Below are 14,295 nucleotides of genomic sequence, written 5' to 3'. Positions count from 1 at the left end.
ACCAAAGAGGAAGTGAAAGTACTAAATGCTATGACAAATGTAAAGGAAGAGTAGGACATTGAAATTTCTACACTCCAGCACAGGATATAGTGTTGCTTCACTCAAGATAAGTTGTTTTTATCAGCAACATATAACAGGGATTGGCTCATGAAATCTCAAAGACTATATACTTCTTTACATTTGTTACATGCTGCACAGTTTGCTTTTACATGTAAAAAAGGGAAAGCTTCCATCTATCACAATCAGTAATCTCCCAAGAGGCAGAGAAGGAAAAAATATATATATTTAACAACAATTTTTTGTTCAGATTCTCATACCAGGTTGCAAATATTTTTTTGTATTTTTATGCAAGGCTAGAGTTAGCTGACACACCTGCCTCTAACCTAAATAAAGTCTTTCTTTACAGCTTCTAACATGTTTGTCTTAGCCTCCCTTTCTTTGCCAGGCTTCACCAGACTGTCTCCTCCTTGTCCTTATGAGGATTATTCCAGTGTCAACTCCTGTATATAGCCTGCTCTCACTTCTAATCACTATCTCGCTCTGGTTTCATGCTTGACTGTTTCTGCCTGTTGCCAGTTTGTTCAGTTTGCCTCCAGTCTGCTCAAAGCCTGCTACCAGCCTCTTATGCACAATCTGTCAGGTTGAAGCCCACTATCCACTTGATTAAAGCCTTAATCAGCTTGTCACCAACTGATTTTGCACGCATCTGTCTCCTCAAACCTGCTACCATTCTGCCTGCCTGCATCGCTGATAATATCATAAACATTCAAAATAAACCTTTTTAATTTATACAGTGTTTCACTGCAAATTAGGTTCTCACCATGCAGATGGTCAGGAATCAAACCCAGAACCTTCTTGCTGCAAGGCAGCAGATCTACCCACTGCGACACTGAGCAGCCCTTTTTAAATATATTTCCAATTTAATGATTGTTCAGGGTTTTATCTGTCAATCATTGATAATGAATACACAGCCATGGTTTGTAAAAACTACATATTACTATTTGCATTGCAATTTCTTCCAGCATTGCATTTCTTATGCCATTTAAAATGTTTTTTTTCTTCTAAGCACACAAAATTAATCTATTTCCATGTGTTTCTCATGCACACACAGCTGTCTTTTTAGTAGCAGTTGTTAGGAGGTTTTTGAGTTGGAGTTGCAATTTTTTTTTGTCAAAGTAGTGTAGTAGTGAGTTTTGTCTGATTAGATGATGATTGTCATGTGCCTCTGAAGTCTTAATAATTTATGTTTGTACTAGACACATATGTTATTCCTGCTTGCTTTATGAATAATGCTTACTCTGATAAACTGTTTTTCCCCATAATGAATAGGGCCAATTTTGGCCCTTTCTGGAGTGTTACATCCGTGAGAGGAAAATGCATGTTTGTGTACGTGTTTATGTGCATGCTGCCTTAACTTCCTGCTTTTTTTAGCCAGTAGCAGAATGTTGAAATGTGCCAATCTGAAGCATGAGGGTTTCTCAATGAAAAAGGGAAAAAAAGGAGAACATGCTGGTGGGCTATTAAGATTCCCTCCTTTCAATGTCCTCCCTCATATGTCTTCTGCTTGCAATGCGGGATGATGTCTGCTGCTTTGAGACTTAGAAGAATGTCACCTCACAGGATTGCTCTTGTAACCCTTGTGTTCCTTATGCTGCCATCTCAGGGATCTACATTAACAAATGGTATTGTATAGTGTATTCTTTTTTTGTTAGCTATTTATTTTGTGGTGTTTTGTTGATGACATTTTTTATGCATTGTATAGAGATGTGAAATACTTGGTGCTATTATACTGGTGCTGAATATGAGTAGTCGTGATATTCAGATTTGATTTTAGAATCATGTTTGTATTGTTTTAGTATTCATACATATTAATTTTACAAATTCATAAAAAAGAGCAAGTAAAGTTATTTTTCTGGCCATTTTATCTTTCTATCTTTCTTACTAATGCATGGCATTGTTTTCTACTTGCCTAACAGACAGTGCAGCCATCTCCAGAATATTGATGCCTAATATTATTGACCTATATTCTGCAGTGCTTTTAACACTGAATGAAAAAATATTTTAAGTCCTAAAATTAGTTTTGAATGCTTTTCATTGCAGACTCTCCATTTCTTCTGATGAACAAAGCTTCTGGGTTTTGCTTGGTAAAAAGAGGCACCCGCTGCACGGAAGTTCGCTGGACGACTGGTAACCGACTTTTAGTGGTTCTGACCAAAAAGTGCCTCGGAGCTGAAGGTGAAAGTGTGGGGAGCGAGGTTAGCCAGCATGACTGTGATGAAAAGAACACCCTGCAGATGTGGGAGTGCAGGAATGGAACGCTGCTTGCTCTCAAAGACAAGCCATTCTATATTCAGGTCAAACCTGATGAGTCGATTGTTCTGTCCAAAACTGTTGGGCCATACAACCACCTCACCATTACGGGAACATCTAGTGGTGCCTGCACAAGAACACACAGAGGTACAAAGCACTTGTTTTTGTGACTTAGTGGATAAGTGAAATAAAAACACAAAAAACTGAAGTCCTGTATTAAAACAGTTATAAAACATTCAGATATTTTTGTCCAATTTAAAAATTGTCAAAAAGTTTTATCTTGTCTGATTTTAAATAATAAGCTCATTTTCCCTTCAGAGTTGTACACCATTGGAGGGAATGCTTTTGGAAAAATCTGCATGTTTCCCTTCTTGTACAAAGACCGGTGGTATGGAGACTGCACAACGTATGACTCCAAAGTGAAGCGCAGTTGGTGTGCAACTGAAACCAAATTTCAAAATGAAAAGTGGGGTTACTGCCCATCTTCTTGTAAGTTTGTCAGCTTTATATGTCTGTAGATTTAGTTAAAGGCTTCTTTATAGTGAATACAATGATTTTCAACAAAGTTTGACAGTGTTCATATATTTAGAATCAGATCTCCACAAGTTCTGCAGAGGCCTGGGAATAATAATTTGAAATTATTCTGAATCAAAGAAATATTTTAAATATGCAGCCCATCTGCCCCTGAAGTACTGAAAATACACTGCTTTTATAAAATGACATAAAAAACATATATTGCATATGTTATATAATTTATGTTTTTTCACATGGTTTTAAATCATGAAAAGCAATTTCTCTATCTCTATGTCTGCACAGCCACAGAGCACTGGAGCAAGAATATTGTTACCGGAGCATATTACCAGGTGAACCAGCAGTCAGCTCTGACCTGGGCACAGGCTGACACCAGTTGCAAACAGCAGGCTGCATCTCTGGTTAGTATAGTTGATCCCATCGAGAAAGCCTTTATCACAGGTAGGTGCAATCTCTTAATACTCTATCCATTATCTTTATGCTTTTATTTATATTGCCTAATAGAAAATCACAACATATAATAATGTCAATGCAATCTCAATGCAAGAGTTTTAAAAATGACATTGATTTATTTATTTTTTTTTTTGCTTTTCAACTGATATTTGACTACATGATGATTACTAAGGACCAGCTCAAAACATGACCAGGCTTAAATGAAAATTAGAATAACTTAATATCTGGTGTTAAACTTTAAACAGCCTATGTCATAATTTATTTTTAGATTTTTTTGGAAAGCATAGAGCTTACATAAACAGTCTGCTTGTGGTTGCAGAGGACGATTTGTTCCTTACATGGTAAAATAAGATATGTGTGCACAGTTGACCTGATTAAATTAATAGAAAAAAAATTCTGGCAGCAAACTTGACTGACAACAAAAATGAAGACACTGCAGAGGGGTGTTCCTTACTTCTAACAATAATTAAGCAACCTGTTTATTGCAGTTATAGGTTAAAAACATCTCAAGGCAGTTTATTGGTTTTGACAATATTTTAGCACCATCAACACTCTAGTATTAAATTCCTTTAAGCACAGGTTTTAGTTAACTGCAGCAAAACATTTTACATGGAAAATACTATTGTGGTGCAGCTTTGTTTTTAACTAATGCAAAAGAGGAACAAAGTCTTCACTATGCTTTCCCTTTTCCCCTTTCCTTTGTTACAAAAACACATGCAAATACTCAGCATTAACAGCAACAGGAAGGAACAAGGTCTGGATCGGGCTGGTTTTGGACTCAGAACATGGCTGGCAGTGGACTGATGGAAAGCCTTTTCGCTATCTAAAGTGGGATAGCGGTAAGTTATGTGATATTTCCTCTCTAAAGTATAACTAAGGTCATTTTTAGGGAGGAAATTAATGGCATCCTAACCTGTTTTAGACAGGTGTCACATTGATATGAGTTTGTGGAAAAATAAACCCTCAGCTGTTAGACGGACACTATATATTAGCTGATTTAGCTTTAAAGGATTCCTAAAAATTAAGGAAATATGTCCATCGATAAAGTTTCCTACTAATATCCTATATTAGCTGATACTGTTGACTACATCAATCCAACCAATCATGTTACTATTGAGTCTGCTTAAAGTCTGCAATGAGATGAATAAAAGTTTTTTATTTTGTGAGAGACTGTCCTTTGAACGTAGACCTAGGAGGTAATATGTTCCTGTGTCCTTGCAAGTTCTATAAATGGTATGAAAATCCATTAGGCTGATTCAGGGGTGAGGGAGATTATTGAGTTTCATTATCTACCAGCTGACTTTAGCAATGAGGTACTGTACAAGTCATTTGTCCAAAAATGGACACCAGCAAGAAGACATAATTCTCCTTAAATTTATAAAGTCAACATGAAGCCATCAATAGCCCCCTGTTGCCACATTTTTTATAGTAGAATAGATGCTCTCAGGATGGAGTTCTTTGAAAAGAGTTGTCATAATGAAATAAATGTGATCACAGTTATGACTGAATTAAAATGTGTTGTATAATTTGAATCTGCTTTTATGATTGCACTGAAGTACTACCTATATATGTATTTTGTATATAAATTGACCCTTTTGTCTTTTAAAGCAGTGTTTCTCAACCTTTTTTGACTTATATTCCCCATATATTCAGACTTACTCCATTTTTTTAAACTTTGTTTTCATCATTCATGCTTTAATGAGGTGTGGAAAAACAGCTGATCCCAGGCTGTTCTCTACATCCAGTCTGTCTTTCTGTTTGGTTTGGATTTGTGTCAAAGCTGAAGGTAGACTCACAATATAAGAAAAATATACTCTTTGGTTGAAAAAGCTTGTTTCATTTTTTAGTTGGGTCCTCACAAAGAAAAACAGAACCCAGCCCTATTTTTTTTATTACCAGAGAAATAAAATATTTTCCATATTTGCCACTAGGGGAATCACAGTTTTAAATTACCTTTTGGTGACATCTGTTGCAAAATGTCACCTTATAGTGTAAATGATATAATTTAGTTAAAGATATTTGTTTTATATAGTAATGATCAACTAAAAACTGGGATGGATCTGAAATTCGGTTAAGTCTATACCTCTTTAAGGATTTATCCTACTTTTCTTTTACTTTAGTATCTGTTTATTATGGGGTATAGAATTAAAGAAGCCTGCTTCAATAAACTCAGCCGCACTTTTTTGAAACCTACAAGTTATTATGGGGTGACATTTTTTCTGCTGATGAAATTGCCCCTTGTGTAAATCAGATCATCTTGTTTCAGGACACCCACTTCCAAATCCGGGACACAACTGTGCGGTTCTTGACACTGCAGGCCAATTCTCTTGGCAAAGTTCCTCTTGCACAAAGAAGCTTGGCTACATCTGCTACAAAGGCGGATCGCCACCAGCTCCTCCGCAAAGTATTGAAACTTTTTTCCACACTTTGACTTTTTATACTGGCTTGCTTCCTGTTATTTAACTTTAGAGGACAATTCTAATGTTTGATATAATTCAATTTTCTTATTGTTGTTCTTTTTTTTTACCAGTTGAGGAAGGATTTTGCTCAAACCCTTGGATCCCCTACAATGGACACTGTTTTCACCTTCAGCGTAATACAATGTCATGGCCTGATGCTCAGAGAGAGTGTCGCAAAGAAGGGGGTGACCTTGTGAATATTCGCAATGTGGAGGATCAAAGCTTTGTCATCTCACAGCTTGGATATGGTAAAAGATATTATGATACCGCTTTCTAGCATTATTGCTCGGTCCCATTTATTAAAGATTATCTCATACACAAATTGCCATATTAGCCAGCCTGTAATAGATTTTCTGGGATATTCTGAAAATTTCTACCAAATGAGCACTGCCCCTTCACACCACAAGTACCTTCATCACTGTTGCAGAGTCAAAAGTTGAAGCAAGGAAATAAATGGTTTCTTAAGATAAAAATAAGAACAGCAAAGTCTCCAGCTTGAGTTATAGTTCATAGAGTAAAGAGTTGTGTTATACATATAGATTAATCCACTAAAGGGGGGGTGGAAGTCAAGTGATATGGCCTTCTGACTTTCTCCTTGGATCACTTATAAACCAACACCCAATGTAAGCATTTTATAATTGTTCTCAATTGGAAGTGAATTCTGTGTGTAATTCACTTCAATTAACTCTAGTAGGAAAGAAAATCGCGTTTCAATCTAACAGGCAGTTATTTAAAATGGATAAGACATAAGTTATATGCTTCATTCAGACTTGATCTTATTTTAGACACTGAAACTTATGAGGATAAAACATGAGCATATACAAAAGATAATATTGAAACATTTGTTTTTCCCCATTTACTTTGAAATGAATGATTACATGATTTTTATTTTTATTCCCACAGCGTCCAATGATGAGCTTTGGATAGGACTGAATGACAGAACCACTGAAGGGCTGTTTGACTGGAGTGATTACACAACTGTCACCTTCACCAGCTGGGGATTTGGGGAACCAACTGTGTCCATTGAATCAGAAGATTGTGTTCTTATCACAGGAGAGGTGTGGCACATCTGTTTTTGTTCTCTATACACATACACAAATGTTATTTTTTGTATACCTGTGCATACAATGTTTATAATTAAACCAATCTCTGTAGAATCTATTCATATAACTAATCAATTGGTTAGGAGTGATGCCTTTACATACCCGTGTAATACCTTTATAACTGTATATAGGAAACATTAAGTCTATTTAATCTCTTGAAATATTAAGGCTTTGGATTAGTTTATCCAGTTGTGAAATCTTATAACTTTTCCTGGCCAGCATAATTTCATTTTATTTCTTGTGACCTCCCTTTTTGCCATCCATACATAACTACTGCATACTGGAATATTTCTTCTGTTATGCAGGTATGTTTGCTGAATAATCAAATCCATTAACTATGGTGCTCAAATATCACTAGTTGAAATTTTTAATGGTTAAAGTGGGATCCTGATTAACAAAAACTATCAGTAGTGATTGAAACATAAATTATTTTAACATTTTACCATTTTAGACTAATATCCAATAGATATTTTATCACCTAAATGGAGACAACCAAACAAGTTCCAGTTTACTTACATTTTTTTTATCTGCTGTTAGATTATGCAAATACAACCAAAAAGAATAAATGATATAAATAAATGTTTCTCAATACCATTCATAATGAAAATACTATAAAATACTTTTTATTATATATGTTTTTGTTTTTTTGCAGAATGGAAACTGGGCAGACCGTTCCTGCGATGAAAAGAAGGGGTTTATTTGCATGAAGCAAAGCGCCATTGAAAGAACTGGAAATGAACCAGATTTGGACATTGGCTGCAAAGCTGTTAGTGAATTTTGAATTCTGCTTTCCATATTTTTTTTTCCTTTGTATAAAAATACAATTTACAACAGTTATTTCTTAGCTAAACAGATTTTTTTTTTCTGGGAATGTAGATCTTTGGTTTTAATAGATGTTCTCTTTATTTGTTAGGGCTGGAGAAGACATGGTTCGTTTTGCTACTTTGTTGGAACTGAAACAAAGAGCTTTGATGAAGCTAATGAACACTGCAAGACTTCTGGCTCTTACTTAGCTGATGTCTCTAATGGGTAAATGTTTAAAGAATCTTTAATTACTAACCTATAGGAATTTCAGCAGCAGACTGCAGGTCAGTAATTCTCAAACATTTTAATATCTGACCCCAGAACTTAAAAGTTCATACTTGCAACCTCTACTATTGGTAGCTGAAGCTTAGAGGAATAAAAAGATAAGCTCAATCCCCCAAAACAATGTTGACACTTCTTAAAATGGTTTTCTGACAATTCTGAAATTACATTAATTATTCTTTTCATAGCTTTTACCAACTTTCCGTTTTCTTCAAGGTGTAAAACTTTACCAGATTTTTAAAAAATTCAAATTTTCTTTACTTGTATGGACTACTGCACATAAAGGATCAAAACGAAGTGCTGGAAAGTTAATTAAACAGGTAGTAGTTTTAAATCTAACAGTAGGAGAAGGAATTAAACGTTTATACAACTTTAAGGTCAAAGAATACTGTAAGTTCATTATCTATATCCGCCTTTTCTTTGTTTGCAAAATGCGGGCTCATGGATGACAGGTGTATAGATGAAAAATGGTGGGAGTTTGTACAAAAGACTGCAGAGAACAGACTGATTTTGCAACATCTCTAGAAAATAGTGTTCAAGTTTTGTTTTTAATTAAACACTAATCTTCAATAATTGATTATAGCTCTTTCTGGATTACTACATAAAATCATATGACTCACAGCCGGGTCACATTCACCACTTTAGGAACAGCTACTTCAGTCCATGAATAGTTTCGGATTTATTAATTTCTCTAAATGTCTACAGGGTGGATAATGCCTTCCTTGTGAGTCTGGTGGGATTGAGACCAGAGAAACACTTCTGGCTCGGTCTCTCAAATCAGAATAACATTGAAGTGTTCACCTGGACCAATACAGAGTTTGTGAGATTCACACACTGGAATGCTGGAATGCCAGGTATGAATATCTATAAAAATGTGATTATTTTACTTATTCTTGTATGTGTCAAAAAACCAAACAAACACATGCAAACAAAACTATCGCTCTTCTTTTACAAATTACTTAGGTAACAACCAAGGTTGTGTTGCCATTGCTACTGGGTTTTCAGCTGGACTCTGGGATGTACTGCCCTGCACCAATAAGGAGAAATACATCTGCAAACACATGGCAGAGGGGGTGGTGGCAACAGTTCCACCCCCAACCCAAACTCCTCCCCAGTGTCCAGAAGGTTGGAATCGAGTAGGAACAAGAAATGTGTGCGCAAAGGTGAAAACACAGCTTCGTAAATCCCAAGAAAAAGGTTTTACCCTCTAAAAAAGCTAGACTTTTAACCACATAAATATAACAAATCCAAGACCGAGAACATAATGAGTCGACAAAGCTGCGTTATTCATAGATGGTGTATATACTACATCTCACAATATATCTTTCTACAAATGTTGCTATTAAATTGTTTTATATCAAGCATTTTTATTCTAGGTTCTTTTTTCTTGTCCTTAAGTTTTTTACAGGGCCACGATCAGAAGAGAAAACTTGGTTTGAAGCCAGAGATTACTGCAAAGCCATAGGAGGAGATCTGTTGAGCATCCACAGTGCCTCTGAAATGGTGTTATCAAGGTATCCGCTGATTTTTTTCTTACTGCTGAACGCTGCTCAGGTATTCACCAAACGTTTGGAGACTTTGTTTTCTGTTAGAACATTCAACTTTTTCACTAAAATATGATTAAATTTAGATTGTGTGAAAATAGGACATTATTAGTTTTATACAAACACTAAATTCTTAAATCTTTTGTAATATGTAAATAACATACTCAAGGTAATGTCTTAATATTGTTTCCCAGAAATATCCAATCTGGAAGTTAAAAATGTATTAATTTGAATGATTTGGTTTATTAAAAGTTTTATCTAATTTGATGAGATAATCGATTTGTATATAATCAAATACGTATAACCAGCTTTAAATGTGTTCCATTAGTAGAGGGGGTAAAGCTTGGATTGGACTCCATGTTGAAGACCCCAATACTGGTTTTGTATGGACGGACGGGAGTGCGGTTAGTATTTCTTTCTTTTTTTTTTTTTTTACCACCGTGTAGGATATAAAAAAATACATACAGGGTAGAAGTGTGTAATTTTGCTATGTTTTTTCTTCACAGTTAAACTTCCAGCACTGGCAGGAAGGGGAACCGAACAATTTTAACAATGATGAATCATGTACCGAGTTTGTGTTACACAACTGGGACGAGAACGGCTCCTGGAATGATCTGAACTGTGAAAGTTACAATGACTGGTTGTGTCAGATTCGAGCAGGTAAAAACAAAAAAATCAACAACATGTATAGTTTTGTTTAAAAATACATTATTTCATATGACACTGTAAGCTCTTAGTCATTCAGGTCATGGAAACCACAAAACATGCTTAAATTGGAAGGAAATTTGGTCTTTTGTCTGGTGCCAGATGACAGAATTAACAAAGACTCCTGGATACAGTAGATGTGATAACGTCTTCAGAAAGGAACTGAGTGAAAGTCTGGCTACCTTAAAATTTTGGCCTGTTTAATGATTGATTTCATGTTTAAATTTCTCTGCAATCTTGTTTTTTTCTTTCTTTAGAAACAGACATATAACGATAGTAAAGGTTATTGATGAAGATTCAATGAGGTTTTAGAAACTATGTCACTCTGCGCAACTGTTTATATGTACAACAGTAGTGCACTGGATTTTGCAGATCTAGATCAAATGTCTCCTCCATATGTGGAATTTGCTTCTTGTTTATAAGAGAGAAGCAAACATTTTTTGAAATTAGAGACCTGCTTTAAAATACAGAGAAAGATGTAATTTATGTTTCATTTTAACATTTTAAATATTTGTAATTTTAATGTCACCTGCAATGTTTTTGCCATGATGTAATTATTTGTTTATTTAGTAAACCTCTATGCTGCTCCTGAAAAAAAAAAACAATGATGATGACTTGATAGATCAACGTACAAATTTAAAACGAAGACAGTGGTTCATTTCTGTCATTTTTTCTGTGTTAAAAAAAAAAAGGAAAAAGGAAAAATCAAAAAATCCTTTGTTCATTTACAGGAGTAGTTCCAAAGCCGCCTCCCAACAATACAGCAGAAGGTAAGATTTGATAGATTTTCAACTTCAAAATAAAGTGCTGAATACTTGAATCACATTTAGATAAAAAGTGAACTCATTTTAAACACCATGGGTTGAGTTTATTTATTTTTTCATCACTTTTTTTTTTACAATGCAGACAACAATCAAATGCCAACAAAATTTGGTTAGAAACCACCAAAAAAGTTTTAAACGTGGCCTTGTATCAAACTGTAGTTAGAGTTGAACTAAATGTAAATTAAGAAAATATTTTAAGAAGCGTCCGAGTTAAAGCCTCTTCAGTCGAGATGGATGCTTTAATGTGTTTTTCTTCTTTTGCAAAAACATGTATTGTTCCAAGGTATTAAACAAAAACAGCACAAGTTGTTTCAAAGAGTACGAAGTAAGAATGATATTAAGCTTCAAAGCAACTTTTAGTTATGACTCTTCGAAATAAAACACTTCATGCTTGGTTCTTCATCCTTTTCACTTTACCTTTTTATAGTTATGTTTAATCATGTTATTTACACTAAAAACACATATCTGTAAATAAGTCCCAACAGTATCTGGATCAGTATATTTTTATTAACCCAATGGTTTTCAAAGTTTGTCCTGAGACTGTCCTGCATTCTTTAGATGCGACTCTGCTCCAGCCCACCTGCATCAAATGATTGCACTCTTTTCTCATCAGCCACCATGGGCTGTAGGGGGCTTCCAATCACCTAATTATTTGAATAAGGTGTGTGGAGGCAGGCAAAATACCTAAAATATGCAGGAAAGCAGGACCTGAGAACAAGTTTAAAAACCCCACCTTTAACCTTTTTCATCATCGCACACTGCCCTGCAGATTTTGCATGGTTCAATGCACCTGATTTAGATGAATAATTTAGAAGTTCAGCAGAGTCTGTTAATCAGCCATCAATGGTAAAGCTTTGGAAAAAATCTGCAACTTGCAGGGAAGTGTGCTTTGAGAATCAGGATTAAAAAACTGATTTAGATCACTTGCAACTGTTTTATCTATTTGACAGAAAAAAACTGACTAGTTAGTGTACAACACTTCAAGCTTGTGCACATAATGACAGGAATGTGAACGGTCTGTCAGATTTTTTTTATTTGTAGCAGTGAAAAATGGCTTTAACACGTAAAAAAATTATGTATAAACAAAAAAAATTATGTTATGTATTGTTTCTTTGCTGAAACAGTTCTTTTTCATAATCTTAAGTGGTGTAAATGCAATGAGGGTAGAGCGGCCGAACTGAGTTTGATTATCATAAATTGCTGATTTCCATAGAAGGGATTAGCCAACCTGATAACTGGCGTTAGCGGGAACTGCCAAGCAGCCGTGATTGTGTGTTTTTCCATACATCCATGCAAGTGCCTTTGTTTGGTCGATTGACTAAATATTTTTGTGATTCTTTATTCCATAATTTTAATATGTGATGCTTATTCAACCAAAATAAACAATACCAGAAGAGAGAAAATAACTAAATAAGCAGTTCAAAATTGTTATTACTGTATAACCCTGAGAAAATGTTTCTTAATACTTTTCCACTATATAAAAGGAACAATTAATAAAAAAAACTTTCCAAAAATACAAGATTATTATTTTGATGCATACTAACACAAATATGTGAACAACCAAACATAATTCTCCTTTCTTTTGTCACATCTTTTCAAATATTTGCAGAAATTAACACCACTGTAGATGGTTGGATTCAGTGGAAAGGGAAACAATATTTTCTGAACAGAATGTCTAAATCTATGGAAGAGGCTCGTGCTTTTTGCAGGGAGAGACACGGTGACTTAGTATCATTTACCAGTAAAGAGGAGAATATTTTCTTATGGAAACAGGTAGGTATAGTCAGTTTAGCACAAAACTTAAATTGTGCTCAAGGCCTGTTCATTGACATTGTTTGCTATTTTTTCTTCTACAGATATCAAGAAGCTATGGCTCATGGTATATAGGTTTATCAGTGGATCTTGATGGGTCATTTTGGTAAGTGTTGAAAAATGAAGTTATAATTTAAGAATAGAAAGATAATACACAATGGCTGCAGAGGGACTCAGGGCTACTAAGCTTCTTAAAAACTATAAGCTGTTCATTAATACTTAGATTACCAGCTAAACAAAGAAATTGCAAAATTTCTTAAATAAAAAAAAGTGTATCTTTCTTAATAAAAATTCTGACCATATTCAAAAACATATAATTTCTTAAAACCTAGCTTTTGTATCTACTCTTTATCAAAACAATATCAAAAACATATAAGTTTTTTATTCCAAAGTTTTGTTACTGACATAGACGTGTAACATCTTAAAGCAAATGTTGTTGTTTTTTCCGTTTGTTATCTTTGTTTGATAAAATTGGTAATATTTTACGGTGAATGGTTCATTAAAGCATAAAAGAAAAGCACAAAACGGTACTTCTGCACCTTTGAAACCACTCCAGTCTCAAAAGTGTCAGTCTGTTATTCAAACTCCTTGCGTAAGCGTGGCCTAGTTGTTAGAGCTGGGTGCCTGCAGTAAGGGAAAATGGAACCACTAAAAGTAAACTTCCTTTTAAAATGTATTTCATCTTGTCCGATGTGTTACACATCTTCTGTTTTACAGTAAGTGTTTCAAATAGGATGGTGATTGCTGTGTGGTGTCACCTGTTTTTTCTTTATTTAAAATGGGCTCATATGTAAGCATTGATCTTACATCTGATATAATGTATGTTTAAACGTTTTAAGGATTGGTATTGTTGCAAGTCTTTTAGGATCCATTTTACAATTTAATCTAATTCAAGATTTTAAAAAGGGGATGTGGAACTAAACAAAAAATAAATAAAATACACATAATGTAACAGCGGAGTCCTCTTGAATATTGAGCCCAAAAAAACACAACATGAAAACAAAGACTATAGCATTTAAAATGGTCTTTTATTCCAGGTGGATGGATGGTACCCCTGTGTCATATCAAAGATGGGAAGAGGATCAGCCTAATTCTAATGCCTTTGATGAGAACTGTGTTACTATGGGTTATCATATGGGTGAGTGAGAATGTAAAAAAAATGATCAAAGTATCAAAGAATTAAAATATCTAACAAAGATTAATCTGGTGCTCCTAATTGTAGATACTTATCGGTAAGTCTTTGCTGTTTTCACAGGATACTGGCGCACTACTAACTGTGGAAGAGAATCTCAATTTATCTGTAAAAGATCCAACTCGCCACCGGTAAACAGCACAGCAGCCCCAACTATGCCTCCCAAGGGCGGATGCCAACCTTCATGGACAAAATTTGGCACAAAGGTAAACAAAAAATATAGCAATGAGATTGTGAAGCTATATAGTAGAGGAAATATTTAAGGATGGGTCGATG

General features: G+C 34.8%; 1 protein-coding gene across 1 annotated transcript in view; it reads left to right on the top strand.

The window, feature by feature from the left end:
* The first annotated feature begins 1,527 nt into the window (after window positions 1–1,527).
* LOC107082737 (macrophage mannose receptor 1-like) overlaps window positions 1,528–14,295 on the top strand; it is a 22,282-nt gene continuing 9,514 nt past the window's right edge. The window contains exons 1-20 of the mRNA XM_015371568.1: window positions 1,528–1,682; window positions 2,101–2,457; window positions 2,629–2,799; window positions 3,127–3,282; window positions 4,023–4,133; window positions 5,561–5,698; window positions 5,825–6,001; window positions 6,657–6,811; window positions 7,509–7,622; window positions 7,770–7,885; window positions 8,648–8,796; window positions 8,906–9,105; window positions 9,341–9,456; window positions 9,815–9,890; window positions 9,993–10,146; window positions 10,923–10,961; window positions 12,625–12,788; window positions 12,872–12,933; window positions 13,865–13,965; window positions 14,083–14,225. Of these exons, the coding sequence (XP_015227054.1) occupies window positions 1,577–1,682; window positions 2,101–2,457; window positions 2,629–2,799; window positions 3,127–3,282; window positions 4,023–4,133; window positions 5,561–5,698; window positions 5,825–6,001; window positions 6,657–6,811; window positions 7,509–7,622; window positions 7,770–7,885; window positions 8,648–8,796; window positions 8,906–9,105; window positions 9,341–9,456; window positions 9,815–9,890; window positions 9,993–10,146; window positions 10,923–10,961; window positions 12,625–12,788; window positions 12,872–12,933; window positions 13,865–13,965; window positions 14,083–14,225 (2,805 nt within the window). The 5' untranslated portion in view covers window positions 1,528–1,576. The remainder of the gene's footprint in view (window positions 1,683–2,100; window positions 2,458–2,628; window positions 2,800–3,126; window positions 3,283–4,022; window positions 4,134–5,560; window positions 5,699–5,824; window positions 6,002–6,656; window positions 6,812–7,508; window positions 7,623–7,769; window positions 7,886–8,647; window positions 8,797–8,905; window positions 9,106–9,340; window positions 9,457–9,814; window positions 9,891–9,992; window positions 10,147–10,922; window positions 10,962–12,624; window positions 12,789–12,871; window positions 12,934–13,864; window positions 13,966–14,082; window positions 14,226–14,295) is intronic.

The sequence above is a fragment of the Cyprinodon variegatus genome, unplaced genomic scaffold (assembly GCF_000732505.1).
Source record: "Cyprinodon variegatus isolate N-32 unplaced genomic scaffold, C_variegatus-1.0 Scaffold60, whole genome shotgun sequence".
Taxonomy (NCBI): Eukaryota; Metazoa; Chordata; class Actinopteri; order Cyprinodontiformes; family Cyprinodontidae; genus Cyprinodon; species Cyprinodon variegatus.
Note: the sequence above shows the minus strand (reverse complement) of the source record. Positions and strands in the feature narration are given on the sequence as shown.